The 24,552-nt window shown below is 37.5% G+C and overlaps 1 protein-coding gene across 1 annotated transcript in view; it reads right to left on the bottom strand.

Moving 5' to 3' along the window:
- Positions 1-24,552, bottom strand: part of polrmt (polymerase (RNA) mitochondrial (DNA directed)) — a 69,916-nt gene that overhangs the window by 8,394 nt on the left and 36,970 nt on the right. Inside the window, exons 11-17 of the mRNA XM_079807866.1 lie at positions 24,393-24,515; positions 24,091-24,213; positions 21,896-22,075; positions 21,043-21,129; positions 18,136-18,249; positions 7,787-7,839; positions 764-862 (exon numbers count right to left, since the gene is read on the bottom strand). Of these exons, the coding sequence (XP_079663992.1) occupies positions 764-862; positions 7,787-7,839; positions 18,136-18,249; positions 21,043-21,129; positions 21,896-22,075; positions 24,091-24,213; positions 24,393-24,515 (779 nt within the window). The remainder of the gene's footprint in view (positions 1-763; positions 863-7,786; positions 7,840-18,135; positions 18,250-21,042; positions 21,130-21,895; positions 22,076-24,090; positions 24,214-24,392; positions 24,516-24,552) is intronic.

Below are 24,552 nucleotides of genomic sequence, written 5' to 3'. Positions count from 1 at the left end.
GCTAACATTAACTAACATCAATATTTTCTTAAAGCATTAATTCACCTTTGTTAATGTAAGTTAATATTAATATTCATGTTCATGCAAGTTCACAGTGCATTAACTAATGATAACAGATACGACTTTTAGTAAATGTTGAGATTAACATTAACTAAGATTAATAAATGCTGTAGATGTGTTGTTCATTGTTAGTTCATGTTTAATAATTTAGTTAACTAATGTTAACAAATGAAACCTTATTGTAACCAAAAAGTGTTACCAAAATTATTCATAATGCATTTTTTTTTTTTTTTTTTTTTTCTGGTCTAATGATCATGATATGTTCATTATTAGCTATAATGATGTCAAAAACAACTAAAATCTGTTCTGCATATTAAACAAAGACTGTATGATATGCATCATAACGGTCATAAAAAGGCAATATTGGTCACTCTCTATTCTTAACCCTGGGTAAATGTAAACTCTTATCGGTTTAATTTTTTAAGTTACAAAGTTCTCCAGTAAACAAAATCCACAACACTTGAAAGATTTTGTGACTGTACAAAGCTCATTAATATTAAATGAGGTAAACACTGCTCATTAATATTAAATGAGGTAATCACTGTTAATCATATGATTGGTTTGTTTGTTGCTAAGCAGCTTTGTTGTAATGTTCTGGAGTCAAATTAAAAGCAGCACTTTTAAGGTGGCCTTAACACAGGGTCTAAAACAGCATTTAAAGACCTTTTGAGTGTGGGATGTAAAACAACAGACGGCTCATCACCTGTAACAATGCAGTGATGTCAGCATCATGTGCGTGGAGTCCAGAGAGTGGATGAAATTAGGAGGGAAGGCATTTTTCTGCTTCATGCTGTCTGGTTTCCTAAATAATACACATTAAAAAATCTCAGTCTTGCTATGAAGGGAACATGATTTTCTCTCAAAGTAAAGCACGCATGGTTAATTTAAGGCCGGCGTCACCAACTTCACTCTGGGCCATACATACACCTGTGGCGCCAGGAGCCATACATCATTGAACAGGTAGGTCAGTCTTGATTATTATCTATGTGATAATACTATCTATGTTCACACACACAGTGAACATAGAGCACCCGCTAGTCCGGTAAAGAGTAATGTGTGTGCTTACTAGGGCTGAAGATATTTTATTATACTGCTCTATATCAGACAAAAAAGTTCAGAATAAAAATAGGGATACTTTAGGTCAGATCCTCTCAACTTTCATCATGAGTATTATCAAATACTTTATATATAGGAAGACAGCGTACTCCGATTACTTATGAAGAGCCAATCGTTGATTAGTAAAGTCATAGCGTCACTGCAGCTGCCGTTGGAAGCTCAGGTTGCAATAGAAACAGGCAGTGTTCTGAGATGAGTTTTTAGGATTGAAAGCGTTTAGAAACAAAATTTATGAGACGGTTGTCAGATTTCATTGGTGATTTCAATTATGAAATTTAATTGTAAGCTTGGAGAACAATTTTGGAGAATTTGATGTTTCCCCATTCAAAGAGATAGGAGCTGCACTTGCATGCCCAAGGTATTTCAAAGATGGCCGCCGATCGAAATTACTTTTCTTACAGGGACTTTGGTATTGTGTAATTTAAGTACGGTGGACCAGTAGTGCACAACACAACGAAATTTAAAAACATACATAATTAAGTTCACAAACACAATGAAATCAAGTCACAACACAACGAAATCAAGCCACAACACAGCGATCAAGCCACAACACAATGATCAAGCCACAACACAACGAAAATGCCACAACACAACGAAAATGCCACAACACAACGAAAAAACTACAACACAACGAAAAAACTACAACACAACGATCAAGCCACACCACAACAAAATTAAGCCACAACACAACAAAAAATCTACAACAACAAAATTAAGCCACAACACAACGAAAAAGCTACAACACAACAAAATTAAGCCACAACACAATGAAAAAGCTACAACACAACAAAATTAAGCCACAACACAACAGAAAAGCCACAACACAACAGAAATGCTCCCGACCATTAGGGGGCTCTCGGAGGGGGGTAAAGTTAGTCCACTGTTCTAGATTCAGCAATCTTACAAAAAGGTATCAATACTAGGTACACGTATTCGTACCGCTTTCGGTTCGGTGCACGTGTCAAATATAGTTTGGGCTCTGTTGTTAACCTTTAATAGTAATGTGCAAGTAAGGGCTCCCTATATGGTTAACAGTAATATATTCAATAAACTTGTAGTTATAATTTAATTCATTTAAGGACAGACACATTTTTTTCCCAGTAAACCACTGTTTAATAAAAATAAATAGTCCAATTATCAACCAATGCACAAAGTCCCGAAGATCGAAAGATCGAAACGTTGCAATGAAAAAATAAATCATTTTTAATTGCAAGTTGATAGTGTGCGGGACTTTGTGCATTGGTTGATAATTGGACTTTTTTGTCCTGCTCTCCTACGCACCTATCACACACAGGTGTGCGACGTTTATGTGATTTAATAAAAATAAATAAAAAGCAATTTTGTAAAACTACAGTACTGAACCGTGACTTCAAAACCGTCAGTTTTGTGTACCGTTAAACCCCTAATCAATACCAATTTTAACAGTATTTAACTATTGTATATCGAGATGAAATATTAATTCAAAACCACCTACATGCATTATAGCTGCACATTTATACTCGAGATTGCTTTGACCCGCTACCACGGTGCATGATGCCTAAGGGAATGTCTGCCAATTTCAAGGTTCTAAATTACGCTACTGTGGTTTGTGTGTTGGATCTTAAGGCCAATTCACACGGCACAGACAAACGCCAACAAACACCACCAAACAAGTTGGCTGTTGGATTTAGAATTTTATGAAAAATAAATGTCATGTTCACACTGCCCCAAGAAACACTGACAAACTCTAGCACCCACGGAAAAACATGAGATATTCTCCATTCATTTTAACCAATAAAAATAAAAGATTTCAGACACGACTTCCTTCCTGTTTTATAGTTTATTTGAGACCGCTTCTACGGCGTTAAATGTAGAGAGCGCATTATTGTTACGCGAGAGTGCATCCATGTAACAAATCTCTCCGCTCGTAGGCAGATTTCTTTTACTAGCACAAAACTTACTGGACTGGACGCACGCTTTCAAATATAGCTCAGGTTTTACGCGTGTGCGATCAAACCTTGTCCAGTGTACCCTCGCGAATATCTCCTTGCTCTTTCTCTAGAATTGTCTTCTGATTTGTCTAGAAACCTGCCATTTTCACTAAAAGAATATACTAAGCACGCCCAGCACCTAAAGACCACGTCTTTGCAAGGGACTTGCCTCATCGTCATGGCAACGGTTCGCGTCCAGGTCATTACATCAGAGTTTTTTGTTGTTTGTAGGATAATCATACCACACTACTCAGACATTCGACGAAAAGCCGATTGAACATGTTCAGTTGGCTGAAAACAAACTGCCAATGGCAACAGATGCCGACCGGGGTAACACACTGATCCAAAAAACTCTGACAGGTGTTTGTTGGCGTTTGTCCGTGCGGTGTGAATTGGCCTTTAAAGACCCTGTACACCGGATTAAAGATGTTTCCTCAGCTTAATAAACAAAGAGCAAGGTGACTCTCTGTGGTCATTAAAAATCCTAGGATGTCCTTCAGAAAAAAAAAAAAAAAAGAGTAGGAGTGTAACCCCGGCATTCCTGGCCAAATTTGCCCATTTGCCTCCTGTCCATCATGGCCTCCTAATCATCCCCGTATACTGATTGGCTTCATCACTCTCCCATTCCTCTGTCTCCTCTTCACCAATAAGCTGGTGTGTGGCGGGCGTTCTGGCGCACTATGGCTGGCGTCTCATCATCCAGTTGGATGTTGCACATTGGTGGTGGATGAGGAGATTCCCCCCTTCTATATGTACCAAGAAAATCGCTATATAAATGTAACATTATTATTATTATAATTACATGTACAGACCTTGGCCATTGGTCCTTGGTCAATGAAAGCTGCAATTGAGTACAGACCTACGGCCATAGGTCTGAAGGTCTGGCTATGCGAGACTAGTAAGAGAGTACTGAAGCTATAAAGAAACTATCTACAATCTCTAGGCTTCACAGAGCGACACTGTGCTGGAGATCCTTTCTAGGAATTCAGAGAGGGCTTTAGGTCTCTGGCCACAAGAGAGCTGCTGCCACCATCTTTATTCCATCATTTATTCAGGTCTCCTCATTAATGAGGGTCTATTCAGCCTCTAATTGGAGCACATGAAGGATCTTTGAATCGGTCTGTGGTCTGTTACGCCTGGACGTGAAACTCTGATCGGGTCTTCACTTTAAACTTGTTCAAACAAGCTTCTTTATCTACAGCCTACCTAGAAACTGTCCTCTGGGAAATCAGAGCGCTTGCATTAGATCAGCTTGAGATTTCTTTCAACACCTAGACGTGTGGCTGACATCAGAGGTACATATCTGAAGATCAGGCCTTCAGCTTGGTCTGCATGGACACCCAACGCCATTCCTCGAAGCCTGAGATGGACGTACAATCGCAGTGGCGGCTGTCGGTCTAGCCATGAGTGGCTCTTGGCCATCTATGAGAAGCAGGAGATTCCCTTTTCGTCACCCCAGCTTCTGCTAATGTAATTCCTGTGATAGTACTGGTTTGGTGGTCTATCACAGGCAGTGATAGAGAAGTACAAGTGAGGCCCATTGTAAGTGGTTTTTAATCTCGTCCTTGCGGCTTTTGGGGGAAGGTCAGCAAGATAATTCCCATCTGAAGCGGTGTGAACCAAGCCTGGGTAAAGCACCGCACGGATTGAAACTGTGAAATGAGGTGATCATATTAAAACAGCAGATGATTACTTACAGATTGAACATTTGGGGTTTGGTTTCGAAGCACAGAAGTGTTTGTTTAATAAAAGATGATGTTGACTTGAGAACATATGGTAAAAGTGGTGGATGATGGTGCGTTTGTTTATGCATGGCAATTTTGGAGAGAGTGTCGAATAAGCAAAGAGACTGCCAACGCATACACAAAATGTTACCAGTGAGGCTTAAAGTTTGTGGATATTTCACAAAAATGATCTTCTCAATTATATCATGTTGCTTAAAACCAATATGGCCTTTGTTATTCTGTTAAAAATGTACTTGTCGCTCTAATAATACATGGGGACTGGAGTTTCATATGACTTCAGAAGACTTTTCTTGTCCAGAAAGCTTACTTCATTGCATTTTGTGATATTATATATATATATATATATATATATATATATATATATATATATATATATATATATATATATATATATATATATATATAAAAAAAAAGTATTATTTTAGGGCTTCCAGTCATTTTGTCCCACGAGGGAAGGATTTGTTACAAAGTGCGAGTATGTGATTACAAAACTGAAATGAATTGTTGGCTTTTATTTAATTTTAGTTAGTTTTGTAGTTATAAAAATGTATTAAAAAAATATACATTACCTTTAAATTACAAGATTTTATCAATAAATAAATAATAATTTAAGCACATTCCTCACATTCCATTCATTCCTAAGAGGGTCAAATTGACCCGCGAGGGAAGGATTTTTTATTTTATTTAAACCTCAAACGAATCCAGTCAATTTTTTTGTGTATTCGTGGTTCAAGGCAACAAAAGTCCTTAAGTCTTGGACCACTTTGATGAACACAAAACATTTTTTTTCCTTTAAAAAAATAATAATAATTGAATGACCTGAGGGAAAGATGAGGGTTTAAACCAATATGACCATTATTCTTATGTTTAATGCAAATAAAGAAATATATGAAATTGTCACTCTTAAAACGAGGGTTTTCATATGACTTAGAACTTATACATTTAGATACATTTATGGTGCTTTTGTTTCCTTTTTGAATCATTGTAACTTCATGGAAACATTCTTCAAAATATCTTTTTTTGTGCTACACAGACAGAAAGGCTTGAAACTAAAATAAAGGTTGTGGGTTGAATATGAAAATGATATGACGATTTATAATATGAAAATATGTTACATTTAGAAACAACACAATCCTAACTCCAATAAGCCAAAATATATACTTGGCCTCTGATGCAAATGCATGTTAAAAGATGATAAAACGAGCACTGATGTCAATTCATTGTTCATTCTGGGTAGCCCTCCATTCAGTAAATGACATACAGGATGTGCAGCGGTGACATTTCAACACGAAATGCCACTCTTTCTCATCTGAGGGACTTTCTGCTTCTTTCATATCCTCCAGGGGTTTCTGTATATGATAATGAATTCTGGCCATCCACTGATGGGCCCAGAACAGCGTCAAACGCTTGCGAGACACAGGCGCTGCCTCTGGGTGTTCCTGTTACTCAAACAATTTGCTGTTAAGTTCTCCCATTTAACCGTTTAATGTGCTCTGTGGGGTACGGTGCAATGAAAGTGACGTGACGTGTAGCCAAGCATGGTGTCCAATACTCCGAATTTGTCACCCATCCAAGTGCACACACACAGCAGTGAGTATTGAACACACACACAGTGAACACATACCCTGAGCAGTGGGTAGACATTTTTTGCTGCGGCACCCAGGGAGCGATTTAGTAGTGTTAAGTTAGAACACCACCAAATTGAGCCACAAAACAATTGAATTAAGTTCCAACACAAATACATTTACCCACAAAGCAACAGAAATGATTTTGACCACAAGGGGGCAGTGTTATTGTTAAAGGGTTAGTTCACCCAAAAATGAAAATTCTGTAATTAATTACTCACCCTTTTGGCGTTCCCCTTCGTTTATCTTTGGAACACAAATTAAGATATTTTTGATGAAATCCGAGAGCTCTCTGACCCCTCCATAGACAGCAATTTAATTACCACTTTTAAGGCTCAGAAAGGTTAAAATAGTCCATGTGACACCAGTGGTTCAACCTTAATTTTATGAAGCGATACGAATATTTTTGTGCGCAAAAAAAAACAAAAATAAAGTCTTAATTCAACAATTTCATTCTAGCCTGTGTCAGTCTCCTTCACAGTTTACGTTGTAAATACAGTGCATCGCTTTCGAGTTCTACAGCAGTCGATACTGTTCACGTGAGCACCACGATACATGCGTGTGATGACGCGGGAACTATACTGTATTTACAACGTAAACTGCATAGGAGACTGGCACAGGCTAGAACTAAATTGACTATTTTAACGAGGTGTTTAATACCTTTCTGGGCCTTGAAAGTGGTAATTAAATTGCTGTCTATGGAGGGGCCTGGAAGCTCTCAGATTTCATCAAAAATATCTTCATTTGTGTTCCGAAGATGAACAAATGTCTAACAGGTTTGGAACGACATGAGGGTGAGTAATAAATGACATAATTTTCATTTTTGGGTGAACTATCCCTTTAAGTACTAAAAGGAAAATTTAAAACCGAAAATTTTTGTTAACTGAAATAAAATAGAACATTAAATTATAGATCCAAGCTCCAAAAACCCTGGTTTTGATGTGGAAAACCTTGATTTGTATTAGACAATAAATTGCCACAAAGGTGAAACTTAGATCTTATCGATCCAAGTAAACCAATAACTTTATTATACTTTTGTGCATTGTAATCCCCTTTCCCATTTTAATTAAAACAATTCAATACAATTTATTTTCTTCATGACTTAGTGGCTGAATTGTTGTTCAAAATCTCTTGAAAAGATTAAAAGAACAGAAACATCATTCAAACTGCCAAATGAAGTGCTGTTCATGTAAATGAGACAAGTAACCAAAACAAGGGAGGACAGAAGACAACATCAATAAAGGGGTCAAAGTAAGGGGGAGGTACTTACTCATTGGCATCATGGCTTATATTGATGCTCAGATTCTGTATGCTGCTCTTGAGCTGCGGAAAACAAGAGAAAATGAGAGAGTTTGAATGTGTCCCAAGAAAGCAACTACTATGAAAAGAAAAGCTTGTGTAGCAATGTCAATACTTATTAACAGGGGAATCCTTGTGTCAAAATGCACATTAGCTGGGTTAAATAAGATGTTCCAGTTAGTTCACCTTTATTCAACTTACCACTTTGACCTCTAATAAAAATCGACGCATATGAATACTGCAATCAATATTCTCTTTCTGCACCAGACTGACCTTCAAGATTCTTATTGATCCTTCTCAATGACACTGATAAAAATTTGAGCAAGTCTCTTAATCCAAGACTGACCAAACAAGGCCAACGTTCCCAGAAACCCCCGAAAACCACTAATATCGACGCAGGACAGGAGCTTCACCTTAGTAAAGGTAGGCATCCATCACATAGGCACTGAAATTGGGCCACTACCCATGAGTGAGTGACTGCTCTCTGTATAGGAACTGTCAGCGTCAGGGGTGCTTCCATCACATTACTTCTTTGATTAGTCTCTCCGGAGCCCCAGGAGCCAATCCCGATGTGGCTCAATTTAACGGAGAAGAGCAGGATGACAGGGATTGAAGTCTCGGACAGTGATGGATGGACATAAACAAAAGAAAAATCTATAGAAAAATGCTGACGGGGATGGTAAGGTAAAAGGTTTTGCTGCTAAATCGGGGTTGCACCAGACTGCAAGTTCATTGGATGTGAAGGGGGCATAACTGGGGGAAAAATGTTAAGTGGAAAGGGTTAATGCGTCCATTCTGGATTTCTGATTTGGGGGACTGGTGGATGGCGAAACGAGTCATGAGGCCTTTCCGTTGCAATGATTCATGAGTCAATTAAGGCTCATTAACAGGAACAAGAATGTCAAGGAGACATTGAACCAGGTGAACCAGGCAGAGTCAATGTACATCCTCAAAAGCTCTTGGACAAAACTTTACTTCCAATGGGACTTGTATTATCCTTGTCCGCAGGTTCAGGTGGCATATCTAAAACTTATGATGAAGGGAGACAAGACCATAACAAGCTGGGATGATGCTCAGTCAGTAGAAAAGGGTTTCCTATTTGAACTGCGATGACTCCTGGTTTGGACAGCTGGCTATGCTTTTCCTGCTCTTGAAAAGTAAAGAGCTCCAGTATCCAGTATCTTTTTTGTTCTCTAGTGTCCTTAGTTAAATAATTGAACAAGATGGCCACCTACGAAAGACCTTGCATAAATCTAAAACCCAAAATGAGAGTATTTCACTGATTTCTTGGGAGTAAAAGAAGAGGGATGATAGGAAATTATGGCGAAAGCAAGGGGGAATAGGATCGGGACAAATTACGGTTGGGATTTGACCAGTCTCCTGGTCTCCGCATTGTAAGCTGCAAGGGCAGCATCTAGCTTCCAAGCTTCCAGCTATCCACAAAGTTGCCATCTCTTTTATTTGGACACATCCATCTGAGCCTCAGAGTAACACTCTCTAATCTTTCAGAGTCCCCAAGAGAGAGGTTTTACACCATCTGTGACCTCTTGCCTGGTTAAGTCCTCTGGGAATATTCTTGAAATATCTGCTGTATTCATCAATGCTTCTACAAAAACAACCGTTTTGGCGAAAGATCAATTAAAAAGTATGATTTGTGCTATGCTGCCCAGTACAGCCTTGATCAGACAGATATAAAAAAAAAAAATCTTATGGTGCACATATTAAAGCACCTCACTTTTGGTCTGACTTTCAGAACAGATAAAACTTTGGATTTGGCCAATTAGCAGGATGTAGAAGGCGTCTTGGGTCATAAAAGCTTAGCGGGGCTCGAGATCCTTTTGGGATCAGAGTTTAGACAAGGAACACCGCAACAACCCCAAGGGAAATCACATTTCCTCTTTTTCCAAGGGCACCGCAACTGTTTGGCCACTAAAGCAAAGGCGACAAATGATTCCCCATGGCTTTAATCCCCGCTGGTCATCTTCCTTACAGAATTACCAGACTGTTTCTCCTCGACTTGACATATAGCCTGTGAAAGAAACATTTCAGCCTCCAAAAGTGACCTCTAAACTGATTAACAGCAAACAATCACATTAGCCAGCTTTACTGATGCACATCCCATATCTGGTTCCCTCCCAAGTGTATTTTCCTTTCCCCTATAAACAGTGCACAGTGACTGAATAAATACTGCCGATTTCACCCTGGCTTATTTGTTTACTTTGTTACGATGGCATTACGCTCCCATTTCCTCGGCATCTAATTAATACGCCATTTCCCATGTAAAGAAAGATCAAGGGTGGGTTGCAAGAGATTGAATCAAAGAGAGGTGACCTCAGCTGAAGTGTCTCATTGCTGGAGCAGGAGAAAACGTTTCCTTGATTACATTTGAAGTAGGGGGCTAAGATTGGGGGCTGAGATTAATACTGATTTGGATTTTCTTTTGGCTTTAAGAGTCATACCCCATTATGTAACTTAATGTCAAAATGTTTCAACCACCTTTTCTTGGGAAACTAAACACCTTTTTAATGTGAATCCTAAGGTCAACTTAAAACAGATTTCAAAACCCACTTTACTTTCACAATGTGACATTTCCAAGAGAAACAGGATATTCAACGGAAAGAAAACTGGCATGTGACTTGATTTTTGCCTTTGGAAATTGACTGGATTGCGAAAAGTTGTGCTACATAGCAAATAATTAATTCCCTCCTAAAACACATGCCAGTACCTGTTGGTTGCAAAATGGAAGTTGTTTGGATTTTAGTATGAATATGTTAGCCTTACTGTTATCGATAAGCTAGTGTGTTCCAAAACAATGACAAAATTTAGACAATATAAGCGTTCAAAAAGTACAGTCTTTAACTTACGCCAATACGGCGTCGAATGATTTTGATGAAATCACTGCACTTCAGCTTCTAATCAGATTTTCTGTCCAATCAAATGCTCTCTAGAATCTAAAGCGTCCCGCCCCCTACATTATGAATAAATGCTGAAGCTGTGGCTACAATCGGTCACTTGTTCACATATTTACTATTTTCTACATGGTGAATGGCACAAAGTTTCAGACAGTGTAAATATGCTTTCCATTGTGACGATTGAAGTCTTAATTCACGTTAGTGTCATGCGAACCGCCGCAATGTGAACAAAATCTGCTCCGGTCCAGAGACACAATAGCACAGAGTCTGCGCATTCCACAAAACGTATCGGATCCTTTGAATTCTGCACAGAATGCTGTATTTTAAAGCAATATGGAGGAGATAAGGAGGAGAAATGGTTAGAGATAAGGAGGAAACTCTGGCTTTGCTGAGCTTCAATGGCTCTGGCCAAGCTGTGATATAAACTAAACACTATTGGCTAGTTAAAAAAAGGAGAGGGACTGTTCGATGTGTCAAATTACATCAACACACTGGATACCGCTTCGTTTCAAGGCACTTCAGTGGGCCTTTAATAGTTCTTTCAAAATGAAATGTCATAATTTACTGACCCTCATTCATTACAAACCTATGCCTTTCTTTCTTCTGCAGAACACAGAAAATTATTTAATGAATTTTGAAATGTTGGAGCACTGAAACACCAGAAAAAGCATGTGTACATTTCCGTCACCCACTGGACTGGAGATCGTTGTTAAAATTGATTTGACTGAGATATCAGATATCATATCTTTAATATCAGGTTATTTTTCCACCAGAACCTTTTTTGCTGAAACTATTAGGTGTTTTATTAAAGGGTTAGTTCACCCAAAAATGAATATTAGCCCATGATTTGCTCACCCTCAAGTCATCCTAGGTGTATATGACATTCTTCTTTCAGACGAATAAAATCAGAGTTATATTAAACAAGTCCTGGCTAATCCACGCATTATAATGGAATTGATTTGATGGGTCATTTTTGAAGTCCATAAAAGTGCATCTATCAACAGTGGCATGTTTGTGTTTAAAAATATCCATATTTAAAACTTTATAGAATAAAATAGCTAACTTCCGGCGGATTGCCGTACGCATCGATTTAGGACAAAAGAGTAACCCTTGCCGTATGCGTATTGACGAACGCAGAAGCGCAGAGGATAGAGCAAAACAAAACGTAGAGTCGGGGGTTACTCTTTTAGCGCAAGTCGACTTTTAGCGCACTGCTGACCGCCGGAAGTGAGCCATTTTAGTCTATAAAGTATTAAATATGTATATTTTTCTGACATAAACGTGCCACTTCATTTCAGAAGGTCTTTATTAACCCCCCGGAGCCGTGTGGAGCAGTTATATGATGGATAGATGCACTTTTATGGACTTCAAGTCCATAAACGACCCATCAAGTCAATGCATTATAATGCTTGGATTAGCCTGGACTTTTTTAATATAACTTATTTTATTCGTCTGAAAGAAGAATGTCATATACACCAAGGATGACTTGAGGGTGAGTAAATCATGGGCTAATTTTCATTTTTGGGTGAACTAACCCTTTAAGTGTTAAAGTTACAATTAATCAAGCCGACTTCACATTCATTCTCTCATTTTGTGTTCCACAAATAAAAAAGTAATACGGATTTTAAACAACTCATGTGTGAGTAAAAGATCCGAGAATTTTCATTTTAGGGTAAAACCTAGACTAGGGTTTCATTTTATAGTGACTTTGGAATTCCCTTTCTGATAGAATAAGCACCCACAGCGTTTGATTTCATGTTAAGCCTGCGAGATGGTCTGCGCAGAGCTTAATGCACCTCACGTACCCAGGTTCTTAGACCCTGTCAAACAGTTGAGCCTCAATCACAGCAAAAATCCTCATTAGCAAACTGCACTGTGCACGGAAGACCCAGACACTTTAAAACCACAAAGCTGACGATCTGCCAAGTCTGGCAGACCACTACGGCTTCCCCTCAGATATAAATAACCCAATATGATAATGAAATGAAAACTATAATAAAAGAGATAACCATTAAAAGGGGACTGTAAAACTCATTCTTTAAACAACACCATTAAGGGTCATTAAGATCCATCATGCCGGTTCATACATGTAGGGAGTAGTACGGCAAACAGGTGGAGGAGAGCTGTGGCTCAGTGGTGATTAATAGGGGTCTTGATGGTGCTACATTAATCTGGTCAGTGTGACATTTACAAGGGAATTGCAAACCCCTGGTGTGGCCCCCTAACGTGTCTCCAGCGCTAGGTGAAATAAATATAGACTCGCTATAATGTGGTTGATGGTCTAAATGGGCGTTGGACATGATCGACCTTGGACCTTGACCCATCAACCGTCTGTTGAGGATAAAAGGGTGCATGATTCATGAAGAATGTGTGTAGTAATGGACCTAGTGGCCTACATAATACATCACAATGGACAACTTTCAAATACTGGCATGATATTTCTATCCCTTCATTAATGTAAAACATGCATGGTGGATGTACAGACCTGTGGAGAAAAAAGGCAGAACGGTCCTTGTTACAACTCAAAAAAGAATGGGGGGGGCATAAGAGCTGTACATTTCCAGCTTTTATTCTAAATTTAATAAGTGGTCCATTATAATCATTTCAATATTATGATAAATAAGCTGAAACACTTCTATTGTCATGAAGCATTAATTATATTGTCATGAATTTTAACATGCTGAATGCCATAAATGGCCTTCACACCTCTTGCTCAGTAAAAGAAAAGGCCTCAAATGGTGAAGAATTTATGAGGGTGCTTGAGTCCCTGATAAATGATGACCTTCATCAGATATTCCATAAAAGTCCAATAAAATGTCATGACCTACATTCATGAAAGTGGGTTATGATATTTAGGACCAGACCGTGTACAGGTCGCAAAAAATGTTCAAAACAAAAACCCAGATTATGGCTGAAAATCTTGGTCGGAAATATAAACAGAAGCTGCAACTATAACAGACTGGATAAAATAATAATAATAATTATTATTATTATTACAATTTACAATAACATATAGGCTCCTACAAATGTCAAACATTTTAAAAATATGTCAAATGAATAATTAAAATATACTGTATATAATAAAAATATTTTAAATTGTGCGTTAATTAAAAAACAAATTATAATAATAAAACAAGAAGAAAATGGCAGGATTGCGTAGTCATATCTGCTTTGGGTTCTGACCTTAGATGTCAATATCTTGCTGCATTTGAACAAGGTCAAGTGACACTTTTACAATGCAAGAACCAACAATATCACCTTTACATCAGCAGAACCCCACTGAGGACAACACAGGCCATTAGAGAGCTATTACACACTATTTCCATTGCCTAGATACGCAGACCAGAGGGATGGACGTGAAAAGGCCAGGCACGTGACATTACACATATTCCCTGGAGTGATAGAGGAATGAATGGGCTCGGTTCTTAAAAACACTATAGGAATGAAGTAGACTTACTGGCACACCCAAATGACATCAGCTGTATGGTAATTTGAATTTCAAAGGCAGGGAAATATTAGCCAGTGTTTGAATATTCATTTAAACACTGCGGGGAAAAAATCCAGCAAATTAAGTATAATAAGCACATGGGTGTTTCTTCAACTATGAGCACTTTTTGCCCTGAGCACTTTTAGAAAATAAAATTGTAATTTCCATTAAATATCTTAAATTGTGTTTAAAGGATTAGTTCACTCCAAAATGAAAATGTCTTGTTAATTTACTCACCCCCATCCCATCCTAGATGTTCATGTCTTTCTGTCTTCAGTCGAAAAGAAATTACGTTTTTTGAAGAAAACATTCCAGGATTTTTCATCATATAATGGTTTTCAATTGCAACTAAAATGGTGAAGATCCAAATCAATGCCGTTTCAAAGCACTTCGATGGGTTTCAGAGGCTCTGTGTGATCCCAGATGAGGAATAGGGTCTTATCTAGCGAAACGATTGATCATTTTCAAAAAAATATAAAAATGAATATACTTTTTAACCTAAATTGTTCATCTTGCGCAGCTTTGCGAGGTGCAAAGGATGACGTAATCACGGCAGAAAGGTCACGCCAGACGTAGCCAGAAGTACTGCCCCCATGTTTACAAAGCGCTCGTGTGATAGACCTACAACCAATCAGAGCAACGGAGCGACGCATAACGTTAGTTGTCAAATGTCAACAGAACTCACAGTTTTGCCAAGTCCGCGGTTTTCCCGCGGGCTGATTTTCCATGTCCGCGGGTTGAAGCGACACCAATTATGTGATATTTAGACCCAGGAATGCAAATTTTTGCCCGCAAACCCTGCCAAAAAAACACAAATTTTACCCTCCAAACGCCATTTTTTCTGGAGAACCAATCTGGAGATCAAATCGCCGGCAGATCGGGCTGGGTTTATTTCAGTTACATAATTTAAATTACTCACAAGTGAAATTAACATTGACTTAACTTCAGAAAAAGAGAATTAGGCACACAACTTTGGAATGCCATACATTGATACTTTTTCAGTCTGAAAACGCTTTGCACACCAGTTACGCAGCGTAAGCATTTTGAACTGCGAGAGGCACTACACTTTTTACGTAAGTTGAATGAAGAAGACAGTCCGTCGGAAGTTATACATTTTACTTCATAAAGTTTTAAATATGGATATTTTCCTTACACATACGCATTGCTTTGCTTCAGAAGGCCTTTATAGCCGTGTGGAGCAGTTATATGATGAATAGATGCACTTTTATGGACTTCAAAAACGAAGCAACATTCACTGCCATTGTAAAGCTTGGAAGAGCCAGGACATTTTTTTTTAATATAACTCTAAAAGAAGAATGTCAAATACACCTAGGATGACTTGGGAGTGAGTAAATCATGGGCTAATTTTTGGGTGAACTAACCCTTTAAACTTCCAGCATAAAGAAAAAAAAAATGCTGTTTAAAAGTTCCCAAGTTACATCTTATGGAAGCGTTTTTCCGCTTCTGGATAAAATATTAAAAAGGTAATTGCGACTTTTTATCTCGTAATTCTGATATAAAAAGTCACCGCACTTTCTTTTTTATTCTGTGGCAAAAACAAGCTTCCATAGAATCTAGTATTAGGCATTAGGACGCACACCCAGCAACAGCAGCAAGAGCAAATGCTCAGCGGCTGTGATACAGACGGGTTGCCAGATGCTCTCTGCTGGATCCCGCCACGCACTACAGGCCACCGCTGTGCCGCCTCAGTTCTGTTGCTGATGCTATCTGACAGCCGCTCAGGCCGTCTGCATGCAAAACCTCTGCCGCGTTACTTCATTGTTTCACTCCCAGCTGCACAAGACCTTTTTTGACAAGCAGTGCTACTGAGATCTTGGTTGTGATGGAGAGCAAGGGTGAGCGCACCTGCTGGGCGGAGAGAGGTCCGACTCCCTGCTGAATTTTAGCCGAGGAAGTACAGTCAAAAACCTCAAAGATGATGAAATGAAAGAACTAACAGTGTCTTTCAGAAAGGAGAAAATGTCAAGTGAATCTGGTATCTGTTCAAGTACAAGCCTGGCATTTGCTAACACCAAAACAAGTGAACAACCATAAGGTGCAGCTACATTAGCAAAATTTTGTTTGCCAATAGTGTGGCGATGTAAGAAGCACAGCTCACAAAGTCACTTTCACACCAAAGAGCGAATTTGCATGACCAACTTGAACCAGCAGCGAAATCTGCATGCTGAAATTCCTGATTGCATGAATACCTATTTAAATTATAGGAAAAAATGAACCAAATGTCATTAGCCTTTAATGTGTTCTTGAGGTCTGCTTTTGACTGTGACACTCAGGAGGCCGCAGAGTTGCTCATGAGTGCCCCCCTTTGGCACCATTGGTTATTTTCAGCATTGAAAGTCATACAATTATTATTTTTTTTAATTATCCCATAGTAAATATGATTTACTCACCCTCAAGCCATCCTAAGTGTGTATGACTTTCTTCTTTCAGCCAAACCCAATCAGAGTTATATTAAAAAATATCCTGGCTCTTCCAAGCTTTATAATGGGAGGGAATGGTAACTTGGATTTTAAAAGCCCAAAAAAGTGCATCCATCCATCATAAAAATAATCCATATGGATCCAGGGTGGCATTGACCGGGATGTGTGTTTGATGCAAATTGTTCACCCAAACTATTTAGCGTGTGAATGGCTCTGGGGGCGTGGCGATCTCCGCTCATTAGAGATAATGAAGTGAGATGGGAAAGACTGTACATCTCCTTGGTTTCAAATGGATTACATAAACTGAGAATATTTGTTTTTTATTTGACTTAACTCATTTAAAAGTAGACATTCCAAGCATTATGTAGACATATTTCTCATGCCTGTGTGACAAATATTCGCTTCAATTTTCAAACGCATTTCAGAATGAACTTCACGGGCTGAGAGATGACAGAACGTGTGATGTTTGTTTTCTTTATTTTGCAAAAAGCACAGTTTTTTTTTTTTTTGTGAGTGTACACAAAAACCTTTTGAATGATGTAAAACACCTGACAATATGACCAAAATCAACAAGAGTATTTTAATTCTCTTTTGCACTGATATGAAAAAAAGTTTGCTTGGGCGCGATGGCCGACTCGAGGGGGTTAATAAAGGTCTTCTAAAGCAAAGTTATGTGTTTTTGTAAGAAAAATATCCATATTTATAACTTTATAAACTATAAATCACTGGCTTCTGGTTGTGGCCATATGCGAGTCGAGTTCTGACAGAAGAGTGACCTCTGACATGACGCAAGACGTAGGATGTAGGTGTAGCATAAGCTTAGGTGAGAGTAGATGCCTCGCGCGGTTCAAATAAATAGTGCTGGGCAACAAACTTAAGCTCCTCTTCTCTTATATCGAAATCATCCGACATTTCTCTTTAAAAATTCTCATTTTAGACTTTTAAAAATCTTTACCGGAGTTTTGTTTTGCTCTATCCACTGCATATCCGTGTTCGTCAATACGCCATGCGTTGGGTCTGAGTTCACTCTTCCGCCTGAACTCTGCTTGCATACGGCCGTTACCAGAAGTCAGTAATTACAGTTTATAACGACAGAAATATGGATATTTTTCCCTTTTATGATGGATGGATGCATTTTTTTTGGGCCTTCAAAATCTATGGTACAATTTACTCCCATTATAAAGCTTGGAAGAGCCAGGATATTTTTTTATATTACTCCTATTGTGTTTGGCTGAAAGAAGAAAATCATACACACCTAAGATTGCTTGAGGGTGAGTAAATCATGGGATAATTTTCATTTTTGGGTTAACTAACCCTTCAAGTAGGACCCTATGATTTCTGTTCTGCAAACTTATTACATCACTAAAACATGGACTCATGAGTCAGAGGAGGAGCGTAAAGGTTTAAAGGGCCAATTTTGGGCCCCTGTGTTTTAAATAGTAAACTAGTTAATTTAGCAAGTTCATTTTAAAATGCTTACCGTTTGGTTCTTAACTCGATGGTAGGGCTGAACGATAGGAAGTCCCAGCGGTGTAACCCACTCCACCGTTCTCCCAGACCTAGCTATTAGCCTAGCACTCTCCGTCAGCCATTCCTGAGAGAAAAAAGTCAGAACAGCCGTAACCAATCGATTCAAGTCAGTTTATTTATATATATTTATATATATTTATATTATATATATATATATATATATATATATATATATATATATATATATATATATATATATATATATATATATATATATATATATATATATATATATATAAATAAACTGACTTGAATCGATTGGTTAAGGCTGTATATATATATATATATATATATATATATATATACACACACATTTGTAAGAATTCAAAACGAATTTGCATAATGATTTGAACCCATCTACCAAGCTAGCCGAACTGAAACCAAAACCCCAGTTTGTCTTGACCAAAAAAATATTGTGATAGAGTAGTTGCATAAAATCTTTGGCTGTGTTTGTTAGAAGAATCCAAACGCACAGGTGGATAGTTGTTGCAGAGACCATCTGTAATCAAAACCCCTATCCGTAACGATTCGGGAATCACCTAATAAATATCGCGATAAAGTAATTTCTATAAAGTCTCTGGCTGTGCTAGTTGGAAGAATCCAGACGCACAGGTGGGAAGTTGTTGCTGAGATGAAGCATTTAAAGAACCTGCTGATCCACAGCAACAGTGCTTGCTGTGCAACTTGGCTGCCATATTCGGAGGTCCCCAGTGCTCTCCCCGAAACGCTTTGTGTGAGATAAATTCCTGTGTTCATCTGGAAGCGGGCCGGGCCTGAAGTGGCTCCATTCATCAGAGCGTTCACCAACACTCCTGTATCACCTTCTGCCGGTAACAGTAATGATCAACTACCTGGGCTCAAACGCCACCCCTCCTGAGGATCTGACCTATTTAGGAAGCTGGTTGTGTCTGTAGGCAAAGTGGGGGATATTTCACATTCGTTCTGCCTGTCTGCTTGGCTCCCTGGGGGGTGCAACAGGAGACAGAGAGCGGCTGGTCCTTGATCTACTGCACCGAGGACGTTCATTCCTTTTGTGTTTCCTGCAGCTGTAATTCATGAGCCGCAGCCAGTTGCATCATGGGAGAACTATATCTGGCGATTCACAAAAATAATCTTTTCATTCAAAAAAAAAAAAAGGAGAGAAGCAAGGGTTTTGCTTAAAAATTGACAATGAAGTTTTGTTGATGTTGTTTATTTAAAGGGTAAGTTCATCCGAAAATGAAAATTCTGTCATTAATTCCTTACCCTCATGTCGTTCGACACCCGTAAGACCTCCGTTCATCTTCGGAACACAAATGAAGATATTTTCGTTGAAATCCGATGGCTCAGAAAGGCCTCCATTGGCACAATGTACTCTACACTCTCAAGACCCATAAAAGGTACTAAAAGACGTCGTTACAAAGTCCATCTCACTACAGTGGTTCTACAATAATGTTAAGAAGCGACGAGAATAGTTTTTGTGCGCAAAAAACCCCCTAAATAACGACTTATATAGTGATGACCGTTTTCAAAACACTACATCATGAAGCTTCGAAACGGTATGAATCAGTGAGTCGAATCATGATTCGGATCGCGTGTCAAACCGCTAAACTGCTGAAACCACGTGACTTTGGCGATTCAAACCGCTGAATCGACTCACTGATTCATTATACTTCGAAGCTTCATGATGCCGTATTTTGAAATTGGTCATCAAGTCGTTATTTAGGTTTTTTTTGCGCACAAAAACTATTTCCGTCGCTTCATAACATTATTGTAGAACCACTGTAGTGAGATGGACTTTGTAACGACATCTTTTAGTACCCTTTATGGGTCTCGTGAGTGTAAAGTACATTGTGCCAATGGATGCCTTTCTGAGCCATTGCATTTCAACTAAAATATCTTCATTTGTGTTCTGAAGATGAACGGACGGGGTCCAAAATAAAAAGGTCAATATCTGGTGCGACCACCAATTGTCTCACGCAGTGCAACACATCTCCTTTGCATAGAGTTGATCAGATTGATTGTGGCCTGTGGAATGTTGGTCCACTCCTCTTCAGTGGCTGTGCGAAGTTGCTGGATATTGGCAGAAACTGGAACACGCTGTCGTATACGCCGATCCAGAGCATCCCAAACATGCTCAATGGGTGACATGTCCGGAGAGTATGCTGGCCATGCAAGAACTGGGATGTTTTCAGCTTCCAGGAATTGTGTACAGATCCTTGCAACATTGGGCCATGCCTTATCATGCTGCAACTATTGGTTTGCATAACCGATAGTTATGCAATGTTATGCATGTATGCATGATATACATGTCTGGATCAGCGTATGTGTGTATGTGTATATGTGTGTGTGTGTGTGTATATATATATATATATATATATACACACATATATAAACAAAACATTTATGTTAGGTGCGATTAATCGTGATTAATCGATTTGACACCACTAATTAATTTCTTTTATTTTCTTAAATCGTAATTAAACATATCAGCGTTAACACAGTTAACAAAAGTAAATTTTTTGTTAACTGAAATATATTGTTTCAGTTCTTCCTGTTATTTCAGTTCTTTATATTTCATAATGAACAAAATAAAATGGCCACAAATGTACTTTAGATTTAATTTTTGATACAGCTCCAAATACATTGTGTAGGTTGTATAACAGTTACACTAGACAGACCTGAGACATGTATTAAATTATCTAATTTAATACACTACCTTTAGCAGCATATAATACTAAAACTGACCAACTAAAACCCATTGCCAAATCTGCATGGGGGAATCCATGCAAATTTCCTGATTAAAATGACTGGATTTTGCCAGAGGAAATTTGAATCCTGATTAGTAAAGAGTATAAGGGGATGAGATATTGTATACCTGAATCTCCCTCGTCCCAGTAAACATTTCCTTCAAGCTGTTGAAAACCTGAACCACCAGGTAATGTGAAGCATCCCATATGTGGTCCTGCGGATTGAAAAGAGCACATTGTTATATATACACAGGCCCAATACTGTGGATGATTTATCCAAACCCTATCAAGATGTGAATATAATATTTAAATGCATTTATATTTGTATGTCAGGTCCCAATAATTATTGAAATTCCTGAAAATAACTGAAAATACAAAAAAGTCTCCAAAGAGACCAAAAAGGCCTGAGATTTGAATGAGGAAACACCACAAAACATGTTTAATTTCAACAATCCAAATTTTTTGCTTTCACAAGCAGAATGTGGAGATAAGATCCCCTGACTCTATAGGTGATAATTCCTTTTTTTTATTCTCCACAGCCTGGGAGAGACGAGAGAAGCGTCACATGTTTCTATGGCTGCCCACAAAGGGCCGCACTTGGGGAAATCAAGATTGACGCAAGCTGGGGGAAAGCCTTAAAGTTCACGTCACCTGCGATGTAAAGCAAGATTACCAAAGCTTATCTTCACATTTAAATCGAGTTGAGGAAAAGGTTAGATAGCCAGAAATCATGGAATGAAATAAGAGAGAAAAGGGGAGTTTGTATAGCTAAAGCACTTGAGAGCCAGATTGAGACCCTTTTCCAGCCAAAACTACTTTCTTTACTGGATTAATAGTAAATTTGGGTCTGAAAAATACAGACCACATCCATCCACACTTCCTGCAGGACAAGGTTTGCTTTGTGTGGAAACTCATTCTTCATCTTCCTAGAGTTTGTTACTCTATCTATGATAATGTTAACTAAAGTGCAATGAGCCTCACCTTAGGGAAATCATCGATTTCCTTCAGTCGCTTTTCGATTTGCAGACGACCCCCGTAGCGAGTGACGCCATAGACCACAGTCATCACTGTCTGCTTCACCACCTTCCTGCTGATGAAGCCCTCCAGCACCTGTGCGATCTTCAAACCTATCTCCGCATCCCGAGCCCTGAACTCTTCCACCTATGAGACACAGGACAGTGCACCATAAATCCCTGATGCATAAATCCCTGATGCTGAGAGCCCATAAATCAATGCACTTATTCTTCATGTTTATGTTGGTGATGGGTCACAATTGATGACTAGTTGAGCAATCGTCTGACTACAGACTAGTCGATTAGGTTAAGTATTGTTGTATTTTTGTATATATTTTCCAATAAAAAATATATATTATATAATTGTATACATTATAATATAAAATAGTTTATTATTAGTATTATTGTTGTAAGATTTAGTTTTTAATAATATATAAATAACCATAAAATCATATCATTTATTTATATTCTAAATATTATAATAAAAATAAGATACATAAAATAAATTATTATATTATTTTTATATATCATGATATAGAATACAATCATTTAGTATTATTTTATATATATATATATATATATATATATATATATATATATATATATATATATATATATATATATATATATATATATATATATATATATATATATATATATATATATATATATATATATATATATATACACACACACACACACACACATGTATATATACATGTACATGTACATGTACATGTATATATATATATATATATATATATATATATATATGTATATGTATATATATATGTATATATATATGTATATGTATATATATATATATGTATATATGTATATATATATATATATATATATATATATATATATATATATATATATATATATATATATATATCTTTGTGTGTGTTTGTATATTAATTTATTTATATCTTAAATATGATAAAACTAATATAAATAAGACTATTTTATTATATTAAAAGATTATAAAAGATTTTTTCAAATAAGGTAAATAAAGCACAACTTTATTTTATTATATTTTATATATAATATATTGTAACATAATATACAATTTTATTAGATTTGTATGTAATAGATAAATAAAACAATTTAAAAAAAAATTATGTAATGTTTAATGTTATTTTATTATATTGTGATATAATATAATGCAACAATTTATTATAATTTTTAATATCATATTTATAAATCATACATGTCTGTATTTATATTATTAGATTGTATTAATTTATTTTTAATATAATTTAATTATTGTAATAAATATAATATAAATAAGACAGTATTTTATTATATTACTTTATATATATATATTGTAACATAATATACAAGTTTATTAGATTTGAAATATAAATAAAATGAAACATAACATTCATAATTGATATATTTTAACATACAATAATAATAATAATAATAATAATAACAAAACATTATTTATTATAACATCCACACAATCTTGCAAATTAAAGGAACTGAAAAACAAATAATGAAATGAATGATGATTACTCATTATTATTATTCATTTTTATCTATGATATTCAACAAATAAAAGATCTTTCCAAGAATCCCCTCGAGCACAGATACCCCTGGTTGCGAATCACTGCTCTGTGACATATTAATGACCACTGAGGGGGAATTCAGAAATAAAAACAACGATAACAGAAATATCCCAGTTGTCCTTCACTTAAACTATAAATAGCTTAATCTGCCGGGGAGCAGGTTCATTAATCACACATGAGGTGTAAAAGTTGTTGACGGTCTTACTGGGGCTCTTGAGAGCTTACCATATCAAAAAGAAGAGCTGCTGAGGAACAATGAGGCTGTTTGGGCCAATCTCTGACTCAGCAGAGCTCATTGAGATGTCGTCTATGTACCCTTCGTCTAAGGTTAGCGCAACCTGACGTTTTTGGCAAGACTGTGCATTCAAATGGTACACCGTGTTCCCAAATATAGTCAAATCGATAGGTAGGTCAATATATCTCAGATAGTGTTCTCTAAAAAAAATACAGTCTTCCCAGAAATGAAATGAAAACTGGAGCTTTGAGGCAATGTGTTGTGGAGCAGAGGCAATTTAAGATGATTATTCAACTTTGACGGAAAAGCGGAGCAAGACGCACTGACGCCCCCTGGTGCCGCAGATTGACTAACCTGCTGAGCTACACCACTGTAGACGTCCTGAGGCAGTTCACAGGGCATGAGGTTCACCGAAGTAGCACCAATCACATCCCGCCCGAGGGCAGCATAGTGCTGGAGGCCGTTGCATGAGCCGTCCTACAAGAGAGAGAGAGAGAGAGAGAGAGAGAGAGAGAGAGAGAGAGAAGTAGTGATAGGAAGTAGTTTTAAAATCTAGAAGGTATCCCTAAGTAATTAGGTGCAATAGTAACCTGTAATGGAATAGCAAAAGCCGGATTTTCTTAATATATGTAAATTATTAACTAAACTTGCAGTACCTGGTGTACAGGGTAATAGGAGATGAATTTGGTGTGGTCGGGTGAGCGCGAGGCATTTGCTATCTCCATACAGCAACCCAGTGCCTGCCACGGCTCATCTGCATTCATCCACCATTTGCGACCCTGCAAAATAGAGTTGAGACTCTTTAGGGAGCAGGGA

This window comes from Gobio gobio, assembly GCF_949357685.1.
Source record: "Gobio gobio genome assembly, chromosome: 24".
NCBI lineage: Eukaryota > Metazoa > Chordata > Actinopteri > Cypriniformes > Gobionidae > Gobio > Gobio gobio.
Note: the sequence above shows the minus strand (reverse complement) of the source record. Positions and strands in the feature narration are given on the sequence as shown.